Source organism: Dreissena polymorpha, chromosome 5 (genome assembly GCF_020536995.1).
Source record: "Dreissena polymorpha isolate Duluth1 chromosome 5, UMN_Dpol_1.0, whole genome shotgun sequence".
Taxonomy (NCBI): domain Eukaryota; kingdom Metazoa; phylum Mollusca; class Bivalvia; order Myida; family Dreissenidae; genus Dreissena; species Dreissena polymorpha.
Window position 1 is genome coordinate 62,276,277 of NC_068359.1, and position 23,741 is coordinate 62,300,017.

At 34.3% G+C, this 23,741-nt stretch overlaps 1 protein-coding gene across 5 annotated transcripts in view; it reads left to right on the plus strand.

The window, feature by feature from the left end:
- The window catches only part of LOC127880994 (probable beta-tubulin polyglutamylase), a 226,527-nt gene that overhangs the window by 70,159 nt on the left and 132,627 nt on the right, over window positions 1-23,741 (plus strand). For 3 of the 5 annotated variants that reach the window (XM_052428550.1, XM_052428549.1, XM_052428551.1), the window contains exon 2: window positions 17,946-18,096. The exons of 1 other annotated variant lie outside the window; for it this stretch is intronic. In XM_052428550.1, the coding sequence (XP_052284510.1) occupies window positions 17,946-18,096 (151 nt within the window). Of the gene's footprint in view, window positions 1-17,945; window positions 18,097-19,731; window positions 19,750-23,741 lie in introns of those variants that run through there. One more of the 5 variants, XM_052428553.1, reaches the window with a different exon arrangement.

A 23,741-nucleotide genomic window follows, 5' to 3' on the forward strand; every position in this document is an offset into this window, starting at 1 on the left:
TTTTTTTTTTTACAAACAGCCCTTGTTTTATACCAGTCTAAATTCATGTTGGAGTAATTTTAACTTATGTGTCAGTCAAACCACATGATGGAGTCATTGCACCTTATGTAAGTCTCACCCCATGTTGAAGGCTGCGCACTTCTCTTATAAGAGTCTAACTTCATCATTGGTGTCATTGCATTTTTCGTGTCAAACTTCATGTTGAAGTTTTTGCATCTGGTGAGAGTAAAATATCATGTTTAAGTCATTGCCTTTCATGGGAGTCTAACTTTGCAGTAATGGAATTTTATAGGAGTCACATCTTATGTTTTGGTGATCAAAAAGATTCAAAGTTCATGTTGTTAAGATTGCATCTTTTTGGAGTGTAACTTCATTATCAAGTCATTGCATTGTATGATAGTAGAACATCATATTGCTGTTATTGCATCATAAGTGAGTCAAGATGCTGTTCTGTTTAGTTAATATTCATTTACCAGACTGAGATTTTTTATTGGAGTAGGAGCAATAATAAACTGCATTGTGATTCTAAATCTTTTGAAAGCAAATCTGTCCTTTAACCCTTTCCCACTCAGAGGCGAAGTGAAAATGGCTATGTGCAAACAGCACATAAAACCAGAACAGCCTGCAGGTAACTCGCAGTCTGTTCAGGTTTTATGCTGTTTGCTGCTGACCAGTATCTAAGGGTTGGAAATGAAGCCTTTAAAACTTGATTCTTTTAAGAAAGGTCTTTAATTAATTAAATTTTTTAAGAACTACAAATGCGTCAACATACGTATCTAAGTGGTAAAGGGTTAAAATAACAAGATGCATATTATTGCCTTCAAGTTGGCGAAAAATATGAAGATTATGAAAAGAATGAAATAGTACTTATTAAGAATACATGATTTTTTGTCTATAGAAAAAGCAACAACAGCAACACATTATTTTTATGGTATATGGTAATACAATACTTTCATGTTCTACTAATTAGTTATATGAACTTTGCTGCCTTTGTAATCACTTCTGATAACCTTTTTCATTAAACATAAACATTCTTCCATATTAGGAACATGAACAAATATAGGAGATTCTATTTATGTACTTCCAGGGAAAACTCAGCTATTTTCTGACTATTCTGCCATAAAACAGAATAATAAAATGTGAGCATTAAAGCAGGCATCACATGTCTGGTTGTGCTGTTTTTTGCGTTTATAATCATTTTTAAAACACGGTAGTACACAACCACAACTAAAAGACGAGAATTTTTGTATATTTGGGTAATAAATAAAATTGATTAAAAAAAAAGACAAATTGAGAGATATAAAGTTATTTTAAGTCCCCTATCGGTGTCAACGGAGGGGACTTATAGTTTGCGCTCCGTGTGTCAGTCAGTCTGTCAGTCTGTAAGTCCATCACACTTTTCTGGATCCTGCGATAACTTTAAAAGTTCTTCATATTTTTTCATGAAACTTGAAACATGGATAGATGGCAATATGGAGAGTATGCACGTCATTTCATTTCATTCCTACGTCAATAATTCTGGTTGCTATGGCTACAAATAGACTAGAAATACTGCTGAAAATGGTGGTTTTCTGGATCCTGCGATAACTTTTAAAGTTCTTAATATTTGTTCATGAATCTTGAAACATGGATATATGGCAATATGGACATTATGCAAATCATTTCATTTTGTTCTTACGTCAAAAATTCTGGTTGCTATGGCAACAAATATTAACAAATTCTGAAAATGGTGGAATTTCTGACAATGGTTGAGCCGGTAGGGGACTTGTATTGCTTGACAATAGTCTTGTATTTTGACTAATATTGAAGATATAGGCTGCCAGCATTTGAGCCATGGGAACAAAAATACTTGAATGCTTAAGACGGAAAGTAATAAATATGAATACTTCCATGAAAATCCCATGATTAAAACGGATGATGAAATTGACATATATTACTGTCTTCAAAGTCTCATGTTGTTGTTTTTTGAAAACACAAGGAATTATGATGTAAACCTTGGAATTTGAAGATGGCTTTTGGAAAAGAGGAAATATATTACCATGATAGGACTCTCAATGCTGAATTTGGGTGTTGAAACATATGAAAAATGATGATATGGACCATTTGATGCTGAAGATGAAAACATGAGGAGTTATTACATCTAGCTTCAACACTGAAGATGTATGTTGGGAAAACGTGAGGGATTATGAAATTGAACTTCAACACAGAAGTTGAGTGATGCCACACATTACTAATTATGACATCATTACAGATGCATGATGGGGAAATATACAGATTTATGACATTTAAATTGAACATTAAAGATGAATTGGAAAGATGAAGGATTATGATATCAAACTAAAACATTGAAGATGAAAGCAGGGAAAACGTGAGGGATTATGACATTAAACTTCAACACAGAAGCTGAATGATGCCACACATTGAATTATGACATCAAATTTATAAATTTCAGATAAATGCAGGGAAAACATACATAATTATGACATTTAAATTGAACATTGAAGATGGATTTGGAAAGATGGGGGATTATGATATCAAACTTCAACATTTGAGTTGAAATCGGGGAAAACATAAAGAATTATGATATTGTACTTCAACATTGTCAATGGATGGAGGGAAAATATGCCGAATTCTACTTTGAACCTAGGAAATAAATGTTGAAGATGGGTTGTTGGAAAATTTAATTAAAGAACACAGAATACTCGCCCATTCTTCTTTGCTTTCCTTTTCACTGCTTGCGTAAAAAAACTAACAATTTGTTATTGTGTAAATATGTGTGCATGTATTTGTTGTAGTGGGTAATTTACAATTTCAGAGGCATAAACGCAACTTTAAATCATATATACACACTGTAGTCATCCGAATATTAAAACAAGAATATGTAGCAAACTTACAAAATGCAACGCACATCCACTTGGTACATCATTAACTGGTACTATCTGTGTTAAAGCACGTTTAACAAGTTATACTTAATAATAAATGTACCAATTGGTATCAACTATTAATTGTTTATTTTTATCTTTTCCTCAACTTTTATGAAAGTTAAAAATAAAACAAATTTACAAAGACAGTTTTACCAAGAATCTTGCCATTTAGCTGACTGCAGAGCAAATAAAGTGGGAGCAAAGAACAACAACTCTGATAGACGAAGTAGTGTTTTAAAATAGAACATCAGTGTTATTACACAATATGTGTGTGTGTGTGTGTGTACATGATTGTTGTAATTATTGCCTTGATTGAATGCTAAAGTTTATGATGCATGAAATTTATTGCAAATGGCAAGTTGGGCTTGCAGATCAGGCAACATTACAAGCTAAATAATCAGACATTATATTAAGTATTTTGCTCATATTTGGGAGTTGAAATTTGAGTCATTTAAGGATGAACAAGTCTTGTATGATAATATTGTAATGTACATTTTGCATCATAAAAAAACATGGACTTAATGTACATGTTTATTTCTTTATTTATGTTTGTGTTTAATGTATAATAATGTTTTTCAAAAAAATGACATATATCCTTATTACATAGATATTGGTGTTGGCTTTAACATTTACATATTAGAAGGATCTTATTTAAGTAAGCGTTACTGCATTAAGTTGACTCCAATCTTCATAAAAATGGCTTACAAATGGCTTACATTTCCTTTCAAATGCCAGGACATTCAACTTCATGGAATAACGACTTTATAATATATATTTTTTGCACAATAAACACAAACTTGTTATACAAATGTTAGTTAGCTTTTACATCCTTAAACAGATGTTAGTTAGCTTTGACATAGCTTACGACAGATATGTTAGCTAGCTTTTACATAGCCTTTAACAGATGTTAGTTACATGTAGCTTTGACATAGCCTTAAACAGATAAGAGCTAGTTTTGACATAGCCTTTAAGTGAGCTTGGACATTGCAATTTACAAATGAAAGTTGGCTTTGACATAGCCTTATACAGATGTTAGTTAGCTTTGACATAGCCATAAACAGATGTAAGTTAGCTTTGACATAGCCATAAACAGATGTAAGTTAGCTTTGACATAGCCTTACACAGATGTTGGTAAGCTTTGACATATCCTTATACACATTTAAGTAAGCTTCGACATAGCCTTAAACAGATGTTAGTAATCTTTGACATATCCTCATACAAATGTAAGCAAGCTTTGACATATCCTTATACACATGTAAGTAAGCTTTGACATATCCTCATACACATGTAAGCAAGCTTTGACATATCCTCATACACATGTAAGCAAGCTTTGATATAGCCTTATACACTCGAAGTAAGCTTTGACATAGCCTTATACACATGTAAGTAAGCTTTTGTCATATCCTTATACACATGTAAGTAAGCTTTAACATATCGGTTTATACACATGTAAGTAAGCTTTGACATAGCCTTAAACAGATGTTAGTTGAATCTTGGACATAGCCTTAAGCAGATGTAAGCAAGCTTTCATATAGCCTTATAGACATGGTACTTATCTTAAACATAGCCTTGCACATATGTAAGTAGGCTTTGACAAAGCCTTATACAGATGTTTGTAAGCTTTGACATAGTCTTAAACAGATGTAAGTTAGCTTTGACATAGCTTTAAACAGATATATTAAGTAAGCTTTGACATAGCCTGATACAGATTTTAGTTATCATTGTCGTAGCATGATAATAATATTAGTTGCATTTGACAAAGCCAAATACAGATCTAAGTAAGCTTTGACATAGCCTTCTACAGATGTTAGGTTGCTTTGACAAAGCCCTATACAGAAGTTTGTAAGCTTTGACAAAGCCCTATACAGATGTTTTTTTAGTTACCTTTACATAGCCCTTTACAGAAGTTAGTTAGCTTTAACATAGCCTTATACATATGTTAGGAAGCATTGGCATAGCTTTATACAGATGTAAAAAGCTTTGACAAAGCCTTGTGCAGATATAAGTCAGCTTGGACATTGCAGTATACAAATGTAAATTGGCTTTGACATAGCCTTAGACAGATGTAAGCTAGCTTTGAGATAGCCTTAAACAGATGTTGGTAAGCTTTGACATTGCCTTTTACAGATGTTACAAATCTTTGATATAGCCTTATACAGATATTAGTTAGCTTTCACATAGCCATATACAGATGTTAGTTAGCTTCGACTTAGCCATTTAAAGATGTCAGTAAGCTTTGACAAAGCCATATTCATATGTTAGTTAGCTTTGACATAGTCATATACATATGTCTGTTAGTTTTGACATCGCCATATACAGATGTAAGTAAGCTTTGGCTTATTTTGTTAAAAAATTTAAATGGCTTTATACAGACAGACGGCATACAGACAGACCAACTAACCAATATATTAAATAACATCTTTGTTGTGAACTTACATTGATATAAACTACATTTCTGAATTGTGTCTCAAAAGTTTTCGATGCAAAATGCATAATTATGTACTTGTATTATATGTAGGAATGGGTCAGTTTTGCAATTCATTAATAAGCAAATATTCTGCATAATTTGTGTTGTGTTATGAATGGCTGACAAACAAATGCAAAGCTTCAATTGTGAAACAGTTACAGCTCCCTTAATATACCATGTAATGAATTATTAGTCTGATGTATCAAATAAGCCTTTGAAGTAGACTGTTTCTCGGCTTAATGATGCATTGTTATGCAAATCTGCTGTGTGGGCAGGGAAAAACTCAGTGTTTTACATGCAAGCAATAATTTCTTTGCCAACTTTAAAATATAAATATATAATATTAGAAATAATACTTGGGTATTGGCAAGAATTTTTTGTGCAATTTTGTTCAAGATTGTTGTTGCTCACACAAATGGTGTTTATCTTTGAAAGAGTTAAAGCACAATTATTGATATTTACCTTACAAATAGTTATGTTGACAGCACATACAAAACAACAATAATTCATGGTGCGCCTTGAAGCTTTTGTTTGCAAAAAACATTTGTATGCAGAGTTACAATGCATTTTGTAACACAATGTGAGCGAGTGGGACCAATTAGTACAACATGTTAGCAGTTAATTTATTGTGATAAATCATTATGATCATTATGGCAAAACTCTTGTCATTGGTGGATAGAAGTTAATGATTTGAATCAAGGTTTCTGTGTGAAACTGTGTCATTTGCTTGATAGGTCTGTATGAGATATAATAGTTTCACCCTCATCTATTTATTTATGTCAAAGTGTATTTGTGATAAATTCACATTAATTTGTTTAGTGATATGAAATGTTTAGTTGCCTACGTTACATTTAATAAAAAAATTAAATGAAAGTCAAGTTTTGTTTCTTTAAAGTCTTTAGGTAATATACTGCAAAGGTGCACATAGAAATGGGCAACAACATGTATTTAAACAACTCTGAAACTTTTCAAAGCATTTTCAACAAATTTACACAAAATATTTCTTTAGATTATAATGAAAAAGTATTTAAAAATTAATGTTTTTTTGCTGTTAACAACAAATAGTTTGCCTCTGGAAAGAAAAATTCTCATATACAAATGTTTGGTAGAGACATGTTACGTCTGTTAATGTTTTTGCTGATCAAGAAAGAATTATTCATTTTGAAAACAGTATCTTGGAACACAAACTGTTTCAAAACAAAATGAGCAAAATCTCAAGTGCTTCATATCACCAAATAAAAAACACTCAAACCATATCAAAAGCTCTGAAATCAACCAACTGAGCAGTAACTTTTATGAGCAAAAATATATGTGCCTCTTACTCAGCAGCTGTTGAAAGATGCTGAAGGGGCAATTTACATGTCATTAAAATGGTATTTTATGACAAAAATGTACCGCATGTATGACTATCTGATTGTTATTTGCATCATTTAGGGTTCACTTTCTTGAGTTTCAACTCACTTGCATTTTTTTACACGTGTTTACAAGTATTTCACAAGTAAATTTGGCGGTAAATAAATTGTCTGTTAAAAAAATGTTCGAAAATAGGCTTACTTTAAAAAAATATATTTATTGAAAATAGGATCACTAGTAGCATGGTGTTTTTTTTAGGCCTTAAAGAAGTAAAAAATATCATAAATGAACCTTAAAATACCACATATCAAAATAAGCAAAGTTATGTTAAAATAAAAAGAGTATAAAAACTCTGTGAGTGCTTGTAAGAACTAATGTCTAGTGATCATATAATATTGATATGAACTTTTTGTGCACAGGTTCAGCGTTATTATACTTTAAAGAATCAACTAAAATGGTATTAACAACATGTGAATCGCAATAAAAATGGGCCTTGCTCCGTGAAAAGAGGGTTTAATGCTTGTGCTTTAGTGTAGTCCCAGATTAGCATTGGCAGTCCGCACAGGCTTATCAGGGACGACAATTTCCTCCTAAACTGGATTTTTGCTAAGGAGAGACTTTCTGTAAATGAAAATACCATAAAAGCTGAAAGTGTCGTCCCTGATTAGCCTGTGCAAACTGCACAGGCTAATCTGGGATGGCACTTTACGCACATACATTTAATCCCCTTCTCACAGAGCACAGCACACATGTTTCCCAACATTTGTATTTTTATGCACCCGGATAGAATGATCGGGGGTATATTGTTTTTGGCCTGTCTGTCATTGTATGTGTGTGTCTGTCTGTCCCAAAACTTTAACTTTGGTAATAAATTTTGCGATATTGAAGATAGCAACTTGATATTTGGCATGCATGTGTATCTCATAGAGCTGCTCATTTTGAGTGGTGAAAGGTAAAGGTCATCCTTCAAGGTCAAATATATGGCTTCAAAGCGCAGTAGGAGGGATTGTGTTTTACAAACACAGCTCTTGTTTTTATGCCCCCAGAACATAGGTGGAGGGGGCATATTAAAATGGCACCGTCTGTTAGTGGGTTAGTTAGTCCGCCTGTCCGTCCGGATTAGTTTCCGTTCAAAAAGTTAAGCAATGTCATCAGATCTTCACCAAACTTCATGAAAATGTGTTAGGCAATAACATCATGTCAATTTTGATACTCAGCCAAATTGACCCAGACACTCCTGAGTTATGGCCCTTAAATCATCAAAAAATTGTTTTTTTTTCTCGTTTCCGCTCAATAACTTGAGCAATTGTCATCAAATCTTCACCAAACTTCATAAAAATGTGTAAGGCAATAACATCTAGGTCAGTTTTGATAATTGGCCAAGTTTACCCAGAAACTTTTGAGTTACAGCCCTTGAATCATCGTAGAATTAGTATTTTTCTCATTTCCGATCAATTACTCGAGCAATTGTCATCAGATCTTCACCAAACTTCATGAAAATGTGTAAGGCAATAATATCTAGGTCAAGTTTGATAATAGGCCAAATTGACCTAGAAACTCCTGAGTTATGGCCCTTGAATCATCGTAAAATTGTTTTTTTTTCTCGTTACACTCAATAACTCGAGCAAATGTCATAGGATCTTCACCAAACTTCATGAAAATGTTTAAGGTAATAACATCTAGGTCATGTTCGATAATCGGCCAAATTGACCAGACACTCCTGAATAACGGCCCTTAAATCATTGAAAAAATGAGTTTTTTTTCGTTTCCGCTCAATAACTCCAGCAATGGTCATCAGGATCTTCACCAAACTTCATAAAATGTGTAAGGCAATAAAATCTAGGTTAAGTTTGATAATCAGCCAAATTTACTCAGGCACTTCTGAGTTACAGCCCTTGAATCTTCAAAAAACTGCTTTTCTGCTCGAAAAATCCTCATAACTTTAATGTCGCTTTAGATGTAACCTTCATATTTGGTATGCATGTGTATTTGGACAAGGCCTTTCCATACCCACACACACTTTGACCCCTTTGACATTGACCTTGAACTTAGGGTCAGCGTTTAGGTTTCGAAATCTGCGTTAAAGTTTCGAAAAAGTTTTTCGGGGGCATATGTCTTCCGATGGAGACAGCTATTCTTATATTTTTATGCTCCCCCCCAAAAAAATTGGGGTGGAGCATATAGTCACCGCATCGTCTGTCCGTGTGTCCGTCCGTGCGTCCGTCTGTTCGCCATGCACAATTTTTGTCCGGGCTATTTCTCAGCAACTCATGACCGGAATTCAATTAAACTTTATGGAAACTTCACTACCAAGAGGAGATGTGCATATTATCAGCAGCTTCTGGTCGGATGATTTTTAACAGAATTATGGCCCTTTGAATTTTTTCATTAACTGTATTGAAAATTTGGTTAAGTTTTGTATTTAGGTCCACTTTTTTCCTAAAGTATCATTGATATTGCTTTCATACTTGGAACACTCCCAAACTATCATAAGGGGACAGTAAAGTACAAGTTGCATAACTCTGGTTGTCATTTTTACTGAATTATGGCCCTTTTTTGACTAAGTAACTTTGAATAAATGGTTCCATTTTGTGTTTAGATTCACTTTACTGCTAAAGTATCAAGGCTATTGCTTTTAAACTTTAAATACTTTCATGCTATCATGAGGGTACTGTACCTGGCAAGTTGAATTTTACCTTGACCTTTGAATGACCTTGACTCTCAAGGTCAAATTATTAAATTTTGCTAAAATTGCAATAACTTCTTTATTTATGATTATATTCGATTGATTCTTTGACAAAACAACTCTTACCTGACATTCCACTATTGACTCTGTCCAAACCATCCCCCACGACCCCCCCGCTAAATCCCCACTCAATCTCCCCCATTTTTTTTTTTTAAATTAGAGAGCATCTTATAAATGACCACCACACCCTGACACTATACCCCCCACCCCCACCCCCAAAAAAAATTTTTTTATGCCCCCTGTAGGGTGGCATTTGCAGTTGAATTGTCCGTCAGTATGTCAGTCCGTCCGTCTGTCAGTCTGATAAAAAACTTTAAAATTGGCCATAACTTTTTCACTTTTTAAAATAGCAACTTGATATTTGGCATGCATGTGTATTTCATGAGGCTGCACATTTTGAGTGGTGAAAGGTCAAGGTCATCCTTCAAGGTCAAATGTCAAATTTATGGTGTCTGTCCGTCCAAAAACTTTAACATTGGCCATAACTTTTTAAATATTGAAGATAGCAACTTGATATTTGGCATGCATGTGTATCTCATGGAGCTGAACATTTTGAGTGGTGAAAGGTGAAGATGAAGGTCATCCTTCAAGGTCAAATGTCAAATATATGGCGTCTGTCCGTCTGAAAACTTTAACATTGACCATAACTTTTTTAATATTGAAGATAGCAACTTGATATTTGGCATGCATGTGTATCTCATGAAGCTGCACATATTGCGTGGTGGTGAGGGGTGGAAGTTCAAGGTTAAGGTCATCCTTCAAGGTCAAAAAATAAATAAATTCAAAGCGGCGTTCTCATGAAGCTGCACATTTTGAGTGGTGGAAGTTCAAGGTCATCCTTCAAGGTCAGGGTCATCCTTCAAGGTCAAAGGTAAAAAAACAAATAAAAAATTTCAAAGGGGCATTATCATGAAGCTGCACATTTTGAGTGGTGGAAGTTCAAGGTCAAGGTCATTCTTCAAGGTCAAGGTCATCCTTCAAGGTCAAAGGTAAAAAAAATTCAAAGCGGCGTTATCATGAAGCTGCACATTTTGAGTGGTGTAGGTTCAAGGTCATCTTTCAAGGTCAAGGTCATCCTTCAAGGTCAAAGGTCAATCAAAATATTAAAAAATTAAAATCGGCGTTATCATGAAGCTGCACATTTTGAGTGGTGGAAGTTCAAGGTCATCCTTCAAGGTCAAGGTCATCCTTCAAGGTCAAAGGTAAAAAAAAATATTTAAAAAATCAAAGCGGCGTTCTCATGAAGCTGCACATTTTGAGTGGTGGAAGTTCAAGGTCAAGGTCATTCTTCAAGGTCAAGGTCATCCTTCAAGGTCAAAGGTAAAAAAAAAAATAATTTCAAAGCGGTGTTATCATGAAGCTGTACATTTTGAGTGGTGGAAGTTCAAGGTCATCCTTCAAGGTCATAGGTAAAAAAATTAAAATTTCAAAGCGATAGAGATAGGTCCCTACACCTTTAAAAAGAAAAATAGATGAGCGGTCTGCACCCGCAAGGCGGTGCTCTTGTTCACAGAGTTATGGCCCTTTGAAATTTTCCATTAACTGTACATAAAGTGCAATTCTTGTCCGGGCTCTCAGCAACTAATGACCGGAATTCAATGAAACGTTATGGGAAGCTTCACTACCAAGAGGAGATGTGCATATTATCAGTCAGTTCTGGTCGGATGATATTTCACAGAGTTATGTCTCTTTGAAATTTTCCATTGTATGCAATTTTCCATTGTACATATAGTGCAATTCTTGTCCGAGCTATTTCTCAGCAACTTATTACAGGAATTCAATGAAACTTTATGGGAAGCTTCACTACCAACAGGAGATGTGCATATTATCAGCTGGTTATGGTCAGATGATATTTCACAGAGTTATGACCCTTTGAAATTTTCCATTGTACATATAAGTGCAATTCTTGTCCTGGCTATTTCTCAGCAACTTATCACGGGAATTCAATGAAACTTTATGGGAAGCTTCACTACCAACAGGAGATGTGCATAATTATCAGCCTGTTATGGTCGGATGATTTTTCACAGAGTGATGGCCCTTTGAAATTTTCTATAAACTGTACATATAGTGCAATTCTTGTCCGGGCTATTTCTCCCCAACTTATATACTGACTGGACTTCAATGAAGCTTTATGGGAAGCTTAACTACCTTGAGGAGATGCGCATGTTATTAGTGGGTTCTGGTTAGATTATTTATTTAGAGAGTTATGGCCCTTTGAAATTTTTAAGTTGCTAAACCATCCATCGTATTATTTTGTCCAAAGTTATGCCCCTCAAGACGTTTCCTTTTATCTGAATATATAGTGCAATATTGTGACAAAAAAAAACTTTGGGGAGCATCACCCGTCTCCGACTGTTTCTTGTTCTATATATGATAAGCATTCTAACTTGCCTATGTATTAAAGGATTTCCAATATTTTGGCATACATATTAATCATGTACTGATGCAAGTTTAAGCCTTTTCACGTACATGAGACTCTGTTCACAGTGAACAACTCAGATGTGTACATAAGGTCAAGGTCATTGATCAGGACCCAATAAATCATTTTAGTGTCCAAATACAGCTTTTTTTCTTGCAGTTATGATTGAAAGATAACTTCTCACAAATTTTAACCGATATCAGATTGTGTATCAAATTCATGAACTAGATGGCTACATTTAAAGTCACAAAACAGCTTTGTAATGCTTAGTAGGGCGTGTCTGCCCTTTAATTTGGCCAAATTAAATTGTACAGGGTCTAGTTCAGAGATTTTTTGTATTTTTGAAAAAATGTCATTCCATGATTGTATGAACAAAACAAAACTTTATTAATTGGAGAAAATAAATGAACCATTTTATAGCAAGAAAAAGACTCGTTTCGATAGAAACCATCAAGAATAAATAAAAAACATGTTTGGTTCAGTTTGTCACAGCAAATTTTTTGTAATTAAGGGCTATCTGTGCTAATAAACCTTCGAGATATAGAGACATTGATCAATACAGTATAAAAATAGCACCTTCCTAGAATTCGTCCTCATTTTCTTGTAATTTTTTTCACCTGAACTAATCGCATTAAGAATTGACAGTGACACTTCATTCCGTTTCCCAGAAAGGCAACCTTTCCTAGTATGTCATTTTCTCTTTGTGTTCCACAAAATCAGATTCAGTATTCACCTGATCAGATGATATCTTTCCATTGAATTAGCTACCAACTGATTATCAGAAAAAATCAATGAATATTATTGGAAATAAAAGCTGATATTATTTTATCCGGAAAAGCTCTTGCTGTTAGGAAAGTGCGTTTGTACATGGAACAGTGAATATCAATTAATTAATGAAATAAAATCAAGTTCTTTAACCATTTCGCTCAATTACGCTCACTGGACACATTATCTGTTTCATTTATAGTTTTTATTGTTTCTGCTTTAAAGTATGTCATTTTCATGAATGTATATGTCAGCTGTCAATACCACCTGATAACATTAACATTTCAATACAAGGGACATGTTTTATTTATTATAAAAGTGCTTCACTATGTAATGTAAATTTTATTATGCTTTAGAAATCTGCTTTACAAAGGCATAGACGTTAAACTAACTAACAACACTGATAGGAAGGTGGACTGTAATATCCACACATTAACTCTTTCAGTGTGGGAACCGAATTTCAAAGGCCTGTGCAAACAGTTTGGATCCAGATGAGACGCCACAGAATGTGGCGTCTCATCAGGATCCAAACTGTTTGCTATTCTGATAGTATTTTTGGAAAAAAATAAAAGAAAATGCTAATTTTAGAAATTTAGCAGACAACATTTTAGCAGACGACAAATTTCCCAGCATGCAGAGGGTTAAGACTCTGACTGTTAATTATTTGAAGTAAATTTTAATGTATGATTTATAGTTGTTTATTTTCAATAAATGATGATATTGAGTTATGACATTGGAATTAAAAGACAAAGACATTAACTTAAGTGTTTTAAATAGCAATTCACCAGATTAACAGTCAGGCTAAAGGCAAATATATTTGCTATTTTATGTGCAAACTATTTTACTTTGAATATGAACTGACACACATTTTTAACTTTCATCAAGAACAACATTTTATTTTTCAAATGGCTGTCCTGAAAATCAGGATTTAACAAAAATTACATGGTAAATATTTAAAGCTTTGAATTGGTATCATTATCAGCAACTTTAAGAATGGAGAAACTCTCCAAACATTTAGTCACAGTTCAGTGGACAACATCAAGTATTGGCCCTTTGCAGTACTGGTGAAAACAGATGACACTGTAATAAATGACAGCAGTCTCCATTTTCCAGCTGTTAAAGGTGAACAATTTTACTGCAAACAGTCAATAATTCATAAATAGGCATCTGTTATTTTACTGCAAACAGTCAATAATTCATAAATAGGCATTTGTTATGTTTTTAATGCATTTGAGCCGTGCTCTGTGAAAGGGGGTTTAATGCATATGGGTAAAGTGATGTCACAGATTAGACTTTGCAGTCTGCACAGGCTAATCAAGAACAACACCTTCCACTTAAACTGTACTTTGGTTAAGATGGGTCTTCTTTTAAAAAAAAATGCAATAAAAGTGGAAAGTTTAGTTCCTTAAAAGCCTGTGAGGACTGCACAGGCTTATCTCGGACGACACTTTACGAATATGCCTTAAACCCCGTTTTCGCAGAGCACGACCAATTTCTAAATAGGAAAATATTTATTTGAACTCCAGCTGTCTCAGGGATTCTTTGAATTTCTTCATGAGACCTGAGTTTTAGATAATATAAATACTGCTGCCATGAGGTTCAGACTGGGGAACTCTACAAGCAGAAGCTATAACAAGCTACCTTTACCAGATGAAGGCTTTGGAATTCAGATTATTGTTCAAATTATTTTTCTTAAATGCAAGTACTTGCTAAATTATCAATGAACAGTGTTTCAAGCATTATTTTTGGATTTCATTGAAAATTATCAATAAAGGAGAATATATTTTGAAAAATGTTTCTAAATCACTGGAGAGTTATTTGAAGTTGAATAAAATGCATACACTCATTTTTTTAAATACACATTTTTTTGGAGGAATAGCCACAAGTGCAGAAAGAGTAATATTTAATTAATAACTTACACAGGACAAAAACAGTGGTAACAGTGGTGAAACAATGTACTTGGTCACCCTGTTGTGAAATTTAAACATGAAAATCTGCATTTTATCCCACATATAAGCTGATGATCCTTCATTAATGACAGGTTATATGCCTAACGAAGCTGAAACAATGTGTTATGAATCATACTAGTTATGTTTATGACGCTTTTAATTCCTGTTGTTATGACATTTAAATTTTCCAAATGTTTGCAAAGGTAGGGTGAGGTATTAACAGCCACAAGCTGTCATGGTGTCCTGTTTCTCAGTAAACACTCATTATAAAGTTGGCATTTGATGTAAAATGTAGGGCATGAAAAATAACACTGACAAATAGTTTTGGCCAAAAACTAAAGAAATTCTCAGTATAAAATTAATAAGAAAAATGCAAGCTAAAAAAGTAAATATGATTTGTTTTTGTCGGCTCTGCAATATGAAAATGCAAGGAAGGTTTTTAATATTTCTATAGATTATCATTCTAGATGACCATGCAATTAGAGCTGCAACGATTCACCAACAGCTCAATTCGATTCGATTTCGATTTCAGACACACCAATACCGTTTATTTTGATTCGATTCATCTTCAAACCTAGTTTAATCATATATTCACTCTTCTGCCTCAAAATAAACATTTCTGTTCTGTCGCATACCTAGATATCTTGGGCATTTGTCAAATTGTGTGTTTGTTTGATATAGTTTGGTAGGTTCAACAGTGTTTTAAATATTGTTGAAAGTGTGTTAAATTAACATTTGTAAGGAATATTTTGCAAGAAACTGCCAATTGTCTTTCAAACTATGTCAATATTTCAATAAAACACATAAAAAAGAAAAGCAAATTAGGACTCAATTTTAATATGAAAAATCTTCTGACTAGAAGATTAATTGTGTTGAATAATAAATAATATAAAATTAAATAAATAATCATAAGAACATCTGGAATCAGTGGAGTGATAGTACTATCACTATTACCGTAATTACTCTATGTTTTCAAACACTTAAAAATAATTAAAAAAATTTGTGTCAGAAAACTTAGATACAAAAAATATTCACAAAATATAGGTGTAAGAAAACTTAGTCGAAAATTGAAGTGTCCGAAAATAGCGTGAATTGTATCAACGACTACCAATAATAGCACCTGCTTGTAAAATACCATGCCGTATAGTACAAATTACAGTTATATATGTTTGCACTGCATTTTAAATAATTTTAATGCTTAATTTATTTGACAGAAAGCTACTACAAGGTTGTACTTTGACCAACGAGTTCAAAGATGAGCATGTGATGTACCGATACTCTCTATTATGAACCTGTAATTCACGAAATAAAAAAGCAAACTATAAACTATTTGTTTGTTTATTTCCGATAGTTTTTGTCTAACACCTTCCATTGTTCGTAAAACTTTTACTGAGAAGGGGGAGTACCATTGCGGTAGATTATTGAACTGTTAATTGGCACTACCCTCGGTAATTGTCATAACATTTATGCTATCGGGCGAAACCATTGTTTAATACCGGTTTACAAGGTTATTTACCCAATAACGCAAATGTAATGGTCCGTTGCCCTCAGGCATGCACCTGCCATGTTTGATGATGTTAATCTGGTTGTAAAACCCCATGATCAAAGTGTCATTAGATATCGAAAACAAACCTAAATTTGGTAAAATAGCGCTGTAAAATATACCGTCCGAAAACTTAGAGACATTAATTATGGACGTAACCTCGTGTCTCCAAAAATTAAGAGTCACAAAAAATTATTATTTTTGCTAAAAAAGGGGTGTCCGAAAACATAGAGTGTCCGAAAACATAGAGTAAATACGGTATACTTATATCCAGAACCGCTACAAGCATGTCTACCATTTAGCCGTGACAGCATCACCTGTTACCTGTAGGACAATGCACATTCTCTATTAAACTTAACAAATTCCCAACAGAAACATAACTACTTTTCTGGCTGGGGACTTAAGTAGTTGCACTTGTGCTACCTCTTAGTCTTGCTAAATCAACGTTATGTTTGCATCGGTGAAGCACAGTTTACACTTTGCTTTGTCGGGAAGGCTACCATCTCGAAACCCAAAATACTGCCACACTTTTGATATTAGTTTCTTAGGCGCATCTGATAATTTCAATTTGCTGGCCACAACTTGTTCAGCCATTTTGACGCTTTTTCCGAAAATAGACCGTAACGCTCTTATTGATTGGATGACTAAAGTAATAAGCAGCCAATCGAGCGTGTCGTAATTACAGGTAAAGATAAAACCTACACCTTCCCGTATCCTCGAGTATCCTAACATCCTGGTAATAACGAAAGTCGGCCTCGCGAGACGTAAACTGTCAAGAGATCTTGGAGGTTCAACACTTAAATATGACATCTTATATCGGGTAATGTTAACTACGGTAGATAAAACAAAAACATGCAGCAAAATATTTCATAATTTACGTTTTCATTGCATACTCATTACTTAGCTTCTCGGTTCCTGTGTATCCTAAGTTCGTGGTAAACCTTCGAGGTTAAAATTGATCAATTTCCGGTTTCAAAATTTACATACTCATTTGCATACGCAGCCCTAGATAGGTCACATCGTCTGCTCTGTAAACGAAAAAAAATGAGGGCAACACTATGGGGCTTTATATTGGTCATTTTTCACGTGCTATAATGAACATGGCATAGTACAATATCATTTTTTTAAGAAAGATGGTAATACATTTATTTTTATTTTCCTGTTTGAATCACATTTTCATTGAATTTCTTCTGGACCACTGTGTAAACAAACCACTTTCACTTATGACGTAAGTCGCACACGGAAAAATAAGGCGCGCGACGAGAGGTAACGAGAATAATGGATACCACGATGTTAGAACTCCCACAATGTTGGGATACTCGACGATATCAAATAGTCAGAATACAGCGAGCTTTACGTATCATGTATATATATGTCTATATGTTAAAGAATCAAATTGAATTTGGTAGGTTTGGTATCGTAATCGAATCAAAGCATTTCAAACCGATTTTCGATGCATCGGATCGAATCGTTGCAGCTCTACATGCAATAATTTAAGTACAATACCCATGCTCCACAGTCAAAGGTCAAGGCCACATTCTTACAGACATGCATTTGCTTAGAGAGCATATAATATACGAAAGCCTGTGGCATTATCTTTTTTTTTGTAAAAAAATATCAAAGATGAGAAACAAAAAATCTTGGGTTAAACTAAGTTTAGAAGAAAAGTGCATGATATGAACTTATGTTTTGACACTTAAGACTGCTCAAAATGGCACTTACAGTAACTATTGAAGTGGACAATGGGAATGATTACATATTTGTGGCTCTCATTTTCAGAATGACATTCGAAAAGAGCGCATGCTGCGAAAACGGCGGGAGCTTAGGAAAGCTGACCCCCAGAAAATGGCTGCCTTGCGTCAAAAGTTTGTGACGCAGGCTAAGAAATACTATGGTTACCCTTATGCCAAGAAATACTGGCCCCCTGACTGTAAGTAAATATGAGTCATGTTCTAGGAAAACTGGGCTTAATGCACATGCATAAAGTGTTACCTCTGATTAGTCTATGCAGGCTGTTTAAAGGCGGTCTATTCTAATAGAAAATGAAGTTTAGGTTGAAAGTTTTGTTTTTGATTAGCCTGTGTAGACTGCACAGGCTTAAAAACTGGGACAACACCAACACATATGCATTGAGCCCATTTTTTCCAGCATGAAGCTTATGTAATGCAGTGTTTAGCTGAAAATGCATTTTTATACCCCCTTTCGAAGAAAAGGGGGCATATAGTGATCAGACTGTCCGTCTGTCTGTCCATCCGTCTTTCTGTCACACTTTGCGTTTAGGTTTCAAAAAATGAATGCCCCTTGAGATATAACCTTCATATTTGGTATCCATGTGTATATAGACAAGGCCTTTCCATATGCACACATTTTTTAACCCCTGTGACCTTGACCTTGAACTTAGGGTCCACGTTTAAGTTTCGAAATCTGCGTTTTGGTTTCGAAAAATGCTCATAACGTCTATGCCCCTTGAGATATAACCTTCATATTTGGTATCCTTGTGTATATGGACAAGGCCTTTCCATACGCTTACAATTTTTTACCCTTGTGACCTTGACCTTGAACTTAGGGTCCGCGTTTAGGTTTCGAAATCTGCATTAAGGTTTAGAAAAATGCTCATAACTTCTATGTCCCTTGAGATATAACCTTTATATTTGGTATGCATGTGTATGTGGACAATGCTTTTCAATATACACACAAATTTTGACCCCTGTGACCTTGACCTTGAACTTAGGGTCCTCGTTTAGGTTTCGAAATCTGTGTTTAGGTTTATAAAGAAGCTCATAACTTCTATCAAGCGTTTATAGGGGGCATAAGTCATCCTATGGTGACAGCTCTTGTTTTATATTATTTATAGTCATGTTTTGCTTGCAGATGGTACAACATTGTACTATTGTAACCAATGATATCATGGTTTAAAAAATCATTGGTATATATTCAGACACAGGAAATGTGTAAACAGGCCAATATCATGTATTGAAAACATTTGTACATGAACAATCATATAAAATGCTTAAACATGCAACTGCTCCTGTAATGTACATATTTGCACATGCAATAATTTACAAATATACTGTAATAAGAAAGTTTCAAATTTAGTAAAATTTATTTACTGTTTTCTACAACTTAGATTTGTGTATCAAATGTGAAGCTGTCACCATTGTTTATGACTTGCAGGTACAATCAAATGGTGTTTCTGTACTCATCTCTTCATCTTAGAGAATTTATTTTACAGTCATATTTAAATTAGTTTTTTGTGTTTAAATTGTAGCACTAAAAACTGTTTTTAAAAAGAATTTATGTTCAGGCTTAACTTCTCTTGGGGGCTTGATTTATGCCTGTCAAATGCTTGTCTTATGCAAATATCCACTGTAAATAAAAGAAAATAGAGAGAAAAAACTTAAAGTTTACTACCAGCAGTTTTTTGTTTAATGATTCATTTAAAATATCTGAATATCAGTATATTTGTTTTTCACATGGATAAAAAAGCCAGTACATCAACAAAATAATCTTAACGTTTTAACACCAATTTGATGTTGCTTTTGATGTTCCATTCAAAGCATATTTTGTCTGCCTTTCTTTTTCTGTGAGTACATATTTTTATTATTGTACATTGTACATGCTTATGCTTAAACACAGTAAACATTGTAGATTAATCTCAAATTCAACAATTTTTATGCCCCTCTTCGAAGAAGAAGGGGTATATTGTTTTGCTGGATGTCAGTCTGTCTGTCTGTCTGTTGGTCTGTCAGTAGACCAGCTTGTTTTCAATCAATAACTTGTCAAAAAATTGACCGATTGGCTTGAAACTTCACATGTTCATTGGCCTTGGACATTAGATGACCCTATTGAAATTGGCGTCAGTAGGTTAAAGGTCAAGGTGACTATCACACTAAGTGTGAAAATCGTTTCCGATAAAAAAACTCGTCAACGGATTTACCAATTGGCTTGAAACTTCACATGTGCATGGGCCTTGGACAGTAGATGACCCCTATTGAAATTGGGGTCACTAGGTCAAATGTCGAGGTCACTATCACACTAAGTGTGAAAAAAGTTTCCGATCAATAACTCTTCAACGAATTGACTGATTTGCTTGATACTCCGCATGTGCATTTGCCTTAGACAGTAGATGACCCCTAATGAAATTGGGGTCACTAGGTCAAAGGTCGAGGTCACTATCACACTTAGTGTGAAAATTGTTTCTGATCAGTAACTCGTCAACAAATTGACCAATTCGCTTGATACTTCACAAGTGCATTAGCCTTGGACAGTAGATGACCCCCATTGAAATTGGGGTCACTAGGTCAAATGTCAAGGTCACTATAACACTAAGTGTGAAAATTGTTTGTGATCAATAACTCTTCAACCAATTGACCAAATGGCTTGATACTTCACATGTGCATTGGCTGGCATTGGACAGTAGATGACCCCTATTGAAATTGGGGTCACAAGGTCAAATGTCAAGGTCACTGATACACAATAAGAGTACAATTGTTTCTGATCAATAACATGTCAACATATTCACAGATTGGCTTGATACTTCCCATGTGTGCTGGCTTTTGACAGTAGATGACTCCTATTGAAATTGGGGTCACTAGGTCAAAGGTCAAGGCCACTGTTGCACACTTAGTGTAAAATTGTTTCCCATCAATAACTCATAAACTGATTCACCAATTGGCTTGATACTTCTAATGTGCATTTGCCTTGGAAAGTAGATGACCCTTATGGAAATTGGAGTCACTAGGTCAAAGGTATAGGTCGCCGTGACACTTAGTGTAAAAATCATTTGCGATCTATAACTCATCAACTAATTGACAGATTGGCTTGATACTTCTCATGTGCATTGGCCTTTGACAGTAAATGACCCCTATCAAAATTGGGGTCACTAGGTCAAAGGTCAAGGTCACTATCACACTAAGTGTGAAAATTGTTTCTGATAAGTAACTCGTCAATGAATTGACCAATTTGCTTGATACTTCACAAGTGCATTGGCCTTGGACACTAGATGACCCCCATTGAAATTGGGGTCACTAGGTCAAATGTCAAGGTCACTATCACACTAAGTGTGAAAATAATATCTTATCAATAATTCGTCAACCAATTGACCAGTTGGCTTGATACTTCACATGTGCATTGGCCTTGGACAGTAGATGACCCCTATTGAAATTGGGTTCACAAGGTCAAAGGTCAAGGTCACTGATACACATTAAGAGTACAATCGTTTCCAATCAATAACACATCAACTTCTTCACTGATTGGCTCAATACTTCCCATGTGTGCTGGCCTTGTACAGTAAATGACTCCTATTGATATTGGGGTCACTAGGTCAAAGGTCAAGGTCATTGTTGCGCACTAAGTGTGAAATTGTTTCCCATCAATAACTCACCAACTGCTTCACTGATTGGCTTGATATTTCACATGTGCATTTGCCATGGACAGTAGATGACCCCTATGGAAATTGGGGTCACTTTATCAAAGGTCTAGGTCACTGTTACACACTTAGTGTAAAAATCATTTCCGATCAATAACTCATCAACTAATTGACCCATTGGCTTAATACTTCTCATGTGCATTGGCCTTGGACAGTTAATGACCCCTATCAAAATTGGGGTCACTAGGTCAAAATTCAAGGTCACTGTCACAGTAAGTGTGAAAATTGTTTCCGATCAATAACTCATCAATATATTGACCAATTTGCTTGATAATTCACATCAGTGATTTTTTTACAAATTTTCTTATCTGAGTCCTGGGACTCCATAACCTGCAAATCTTTGAATCCCCGCATTAAAAAAAACGAGTCCAAGTATTAAACTTTATTATTTTTTTAGAAAATTTAATGCACTTTTGGAACTCACATAACTCAAAACTTTGCATCCCCAGAGATTTTTGTGAGTCCAGGACGCAAGACTCGCAGGTAAAAAAATTACTGCCACATGCGCGTTGGCCTTGGACAGTAGATGACCCCTTTTAAAATTGGGGTAACTAGTTCAAAGCCCTGTTTGGAGGGGCATATGTCTCCGACCATTGAACACTTGTTATTTAATGAATCTGAAGTGCTTTTCCTTTAAAATTGGTTTCTTTTGGTGATATACATGTGCTGGACCAATTATCAACTATTATATTTGTTTTGATTCACTTCTCTTGAATCTTGAGCTTTAAAAAAAAAATAAAAAAAATATTCATGTGGCTGTTATAAAAATATATATTTGTCTCTCAGAACCTGTTTATACAGTATAAAATGTCTAAATCTCTCTGATGTCTATAGCCATTTGTACTATATTATATATGACCTGTCTTGCAATCTCAAATCTTCATGCCGGGAATCTGTAACATGCACATATAATTAAAATTATTCACAGTTAAAAATAATACTAGTAACATTTATAATTATCAATACTATGTGGCTGGGGATTTGATTTTTCCATTATCATTAAATGATGGAATCTCCCATTGGATGCATTTTCTCAAAGCAATGGTTGTTCAGCATGCGATGGTCGTCTATGAAGTACTGCTGTTTTCTGGATCAAAAGGTGTCTTCAATATAAATGTTTTGGTTAATGAACTGCGTTGTCTAGATGGACTGAAATGATTATAACTAATCAATAATTCACCTAGTTGATTTCTCTTGGTTGATTTTTACTGCGCAGTTCTTTATTTGGTTCAGTATTTCCTATATGTGCCCTTGAGCTCAGTGATTGTTTATTTTTTTTTGTTACAGCCTGTGCCATTTGGATTGGGAAAATTGGCGCGATAAACCTTGAAATTGGGAAAATAGTGCGATAAACCATGAAATTGGGAAACATTATAAATATGCTAATAAGAACAGAATGAAAATTGCTAAGTTCATGTTTGACAGCATTTTTATATTGTAAAGTGTTGCTTTCATGTCTTCTTACATGTACAACGTTTAGTTAATATCCTTCCACATGCAATAAAACTTGCAATAATCTATAGATTCTTCAATATTCCATTAAGATTTAATCATAATATCTTCAAGAGTATGAATTTAATTCAGCATATTTTTTTAAGTAAATATGATATGGTGAAAACATTAACAAATATTAACAAACACGCTTTAGTGTTCTTGCTGTGTTAATGTTGTATTAAAGGGGCCCTTACACAGATTTTCGCATGTTTTGAAGTTTGTCATTAAATGCTTTATATTGATAAATGTTAACATTAAATTTTAAAAGCTCCAGTGAAAAATCAAAAATAAAATTTAAAAAAGGAAAAAAAGTAGCCCGCAGCAGGGCTCGAACCAGTGACCCCCGGAATCCTGAAGTAAAAACGCATTAGCCAACTGAGCTATCCTGCCAAGCACACATAAGTTGCGTATTTTATATGTTATATAAGCAATCTTCGTAGTTTCACAAATTTAAACAACAATAACAGAACTCTCCAAATTATTCAATCGTTTCGCATTGTTACGCTTTATAATTTTTTAGGTTTTTAAATCGTCAAAAGATGCATGTAATGGCTATATTAGACCATGGCCAATGTTCAATAATACTGTTTCCTCACAAATATCATAACTAAACCAAAAATTTGTGAATCTGAAACAACTTTTTTCAATTTTGT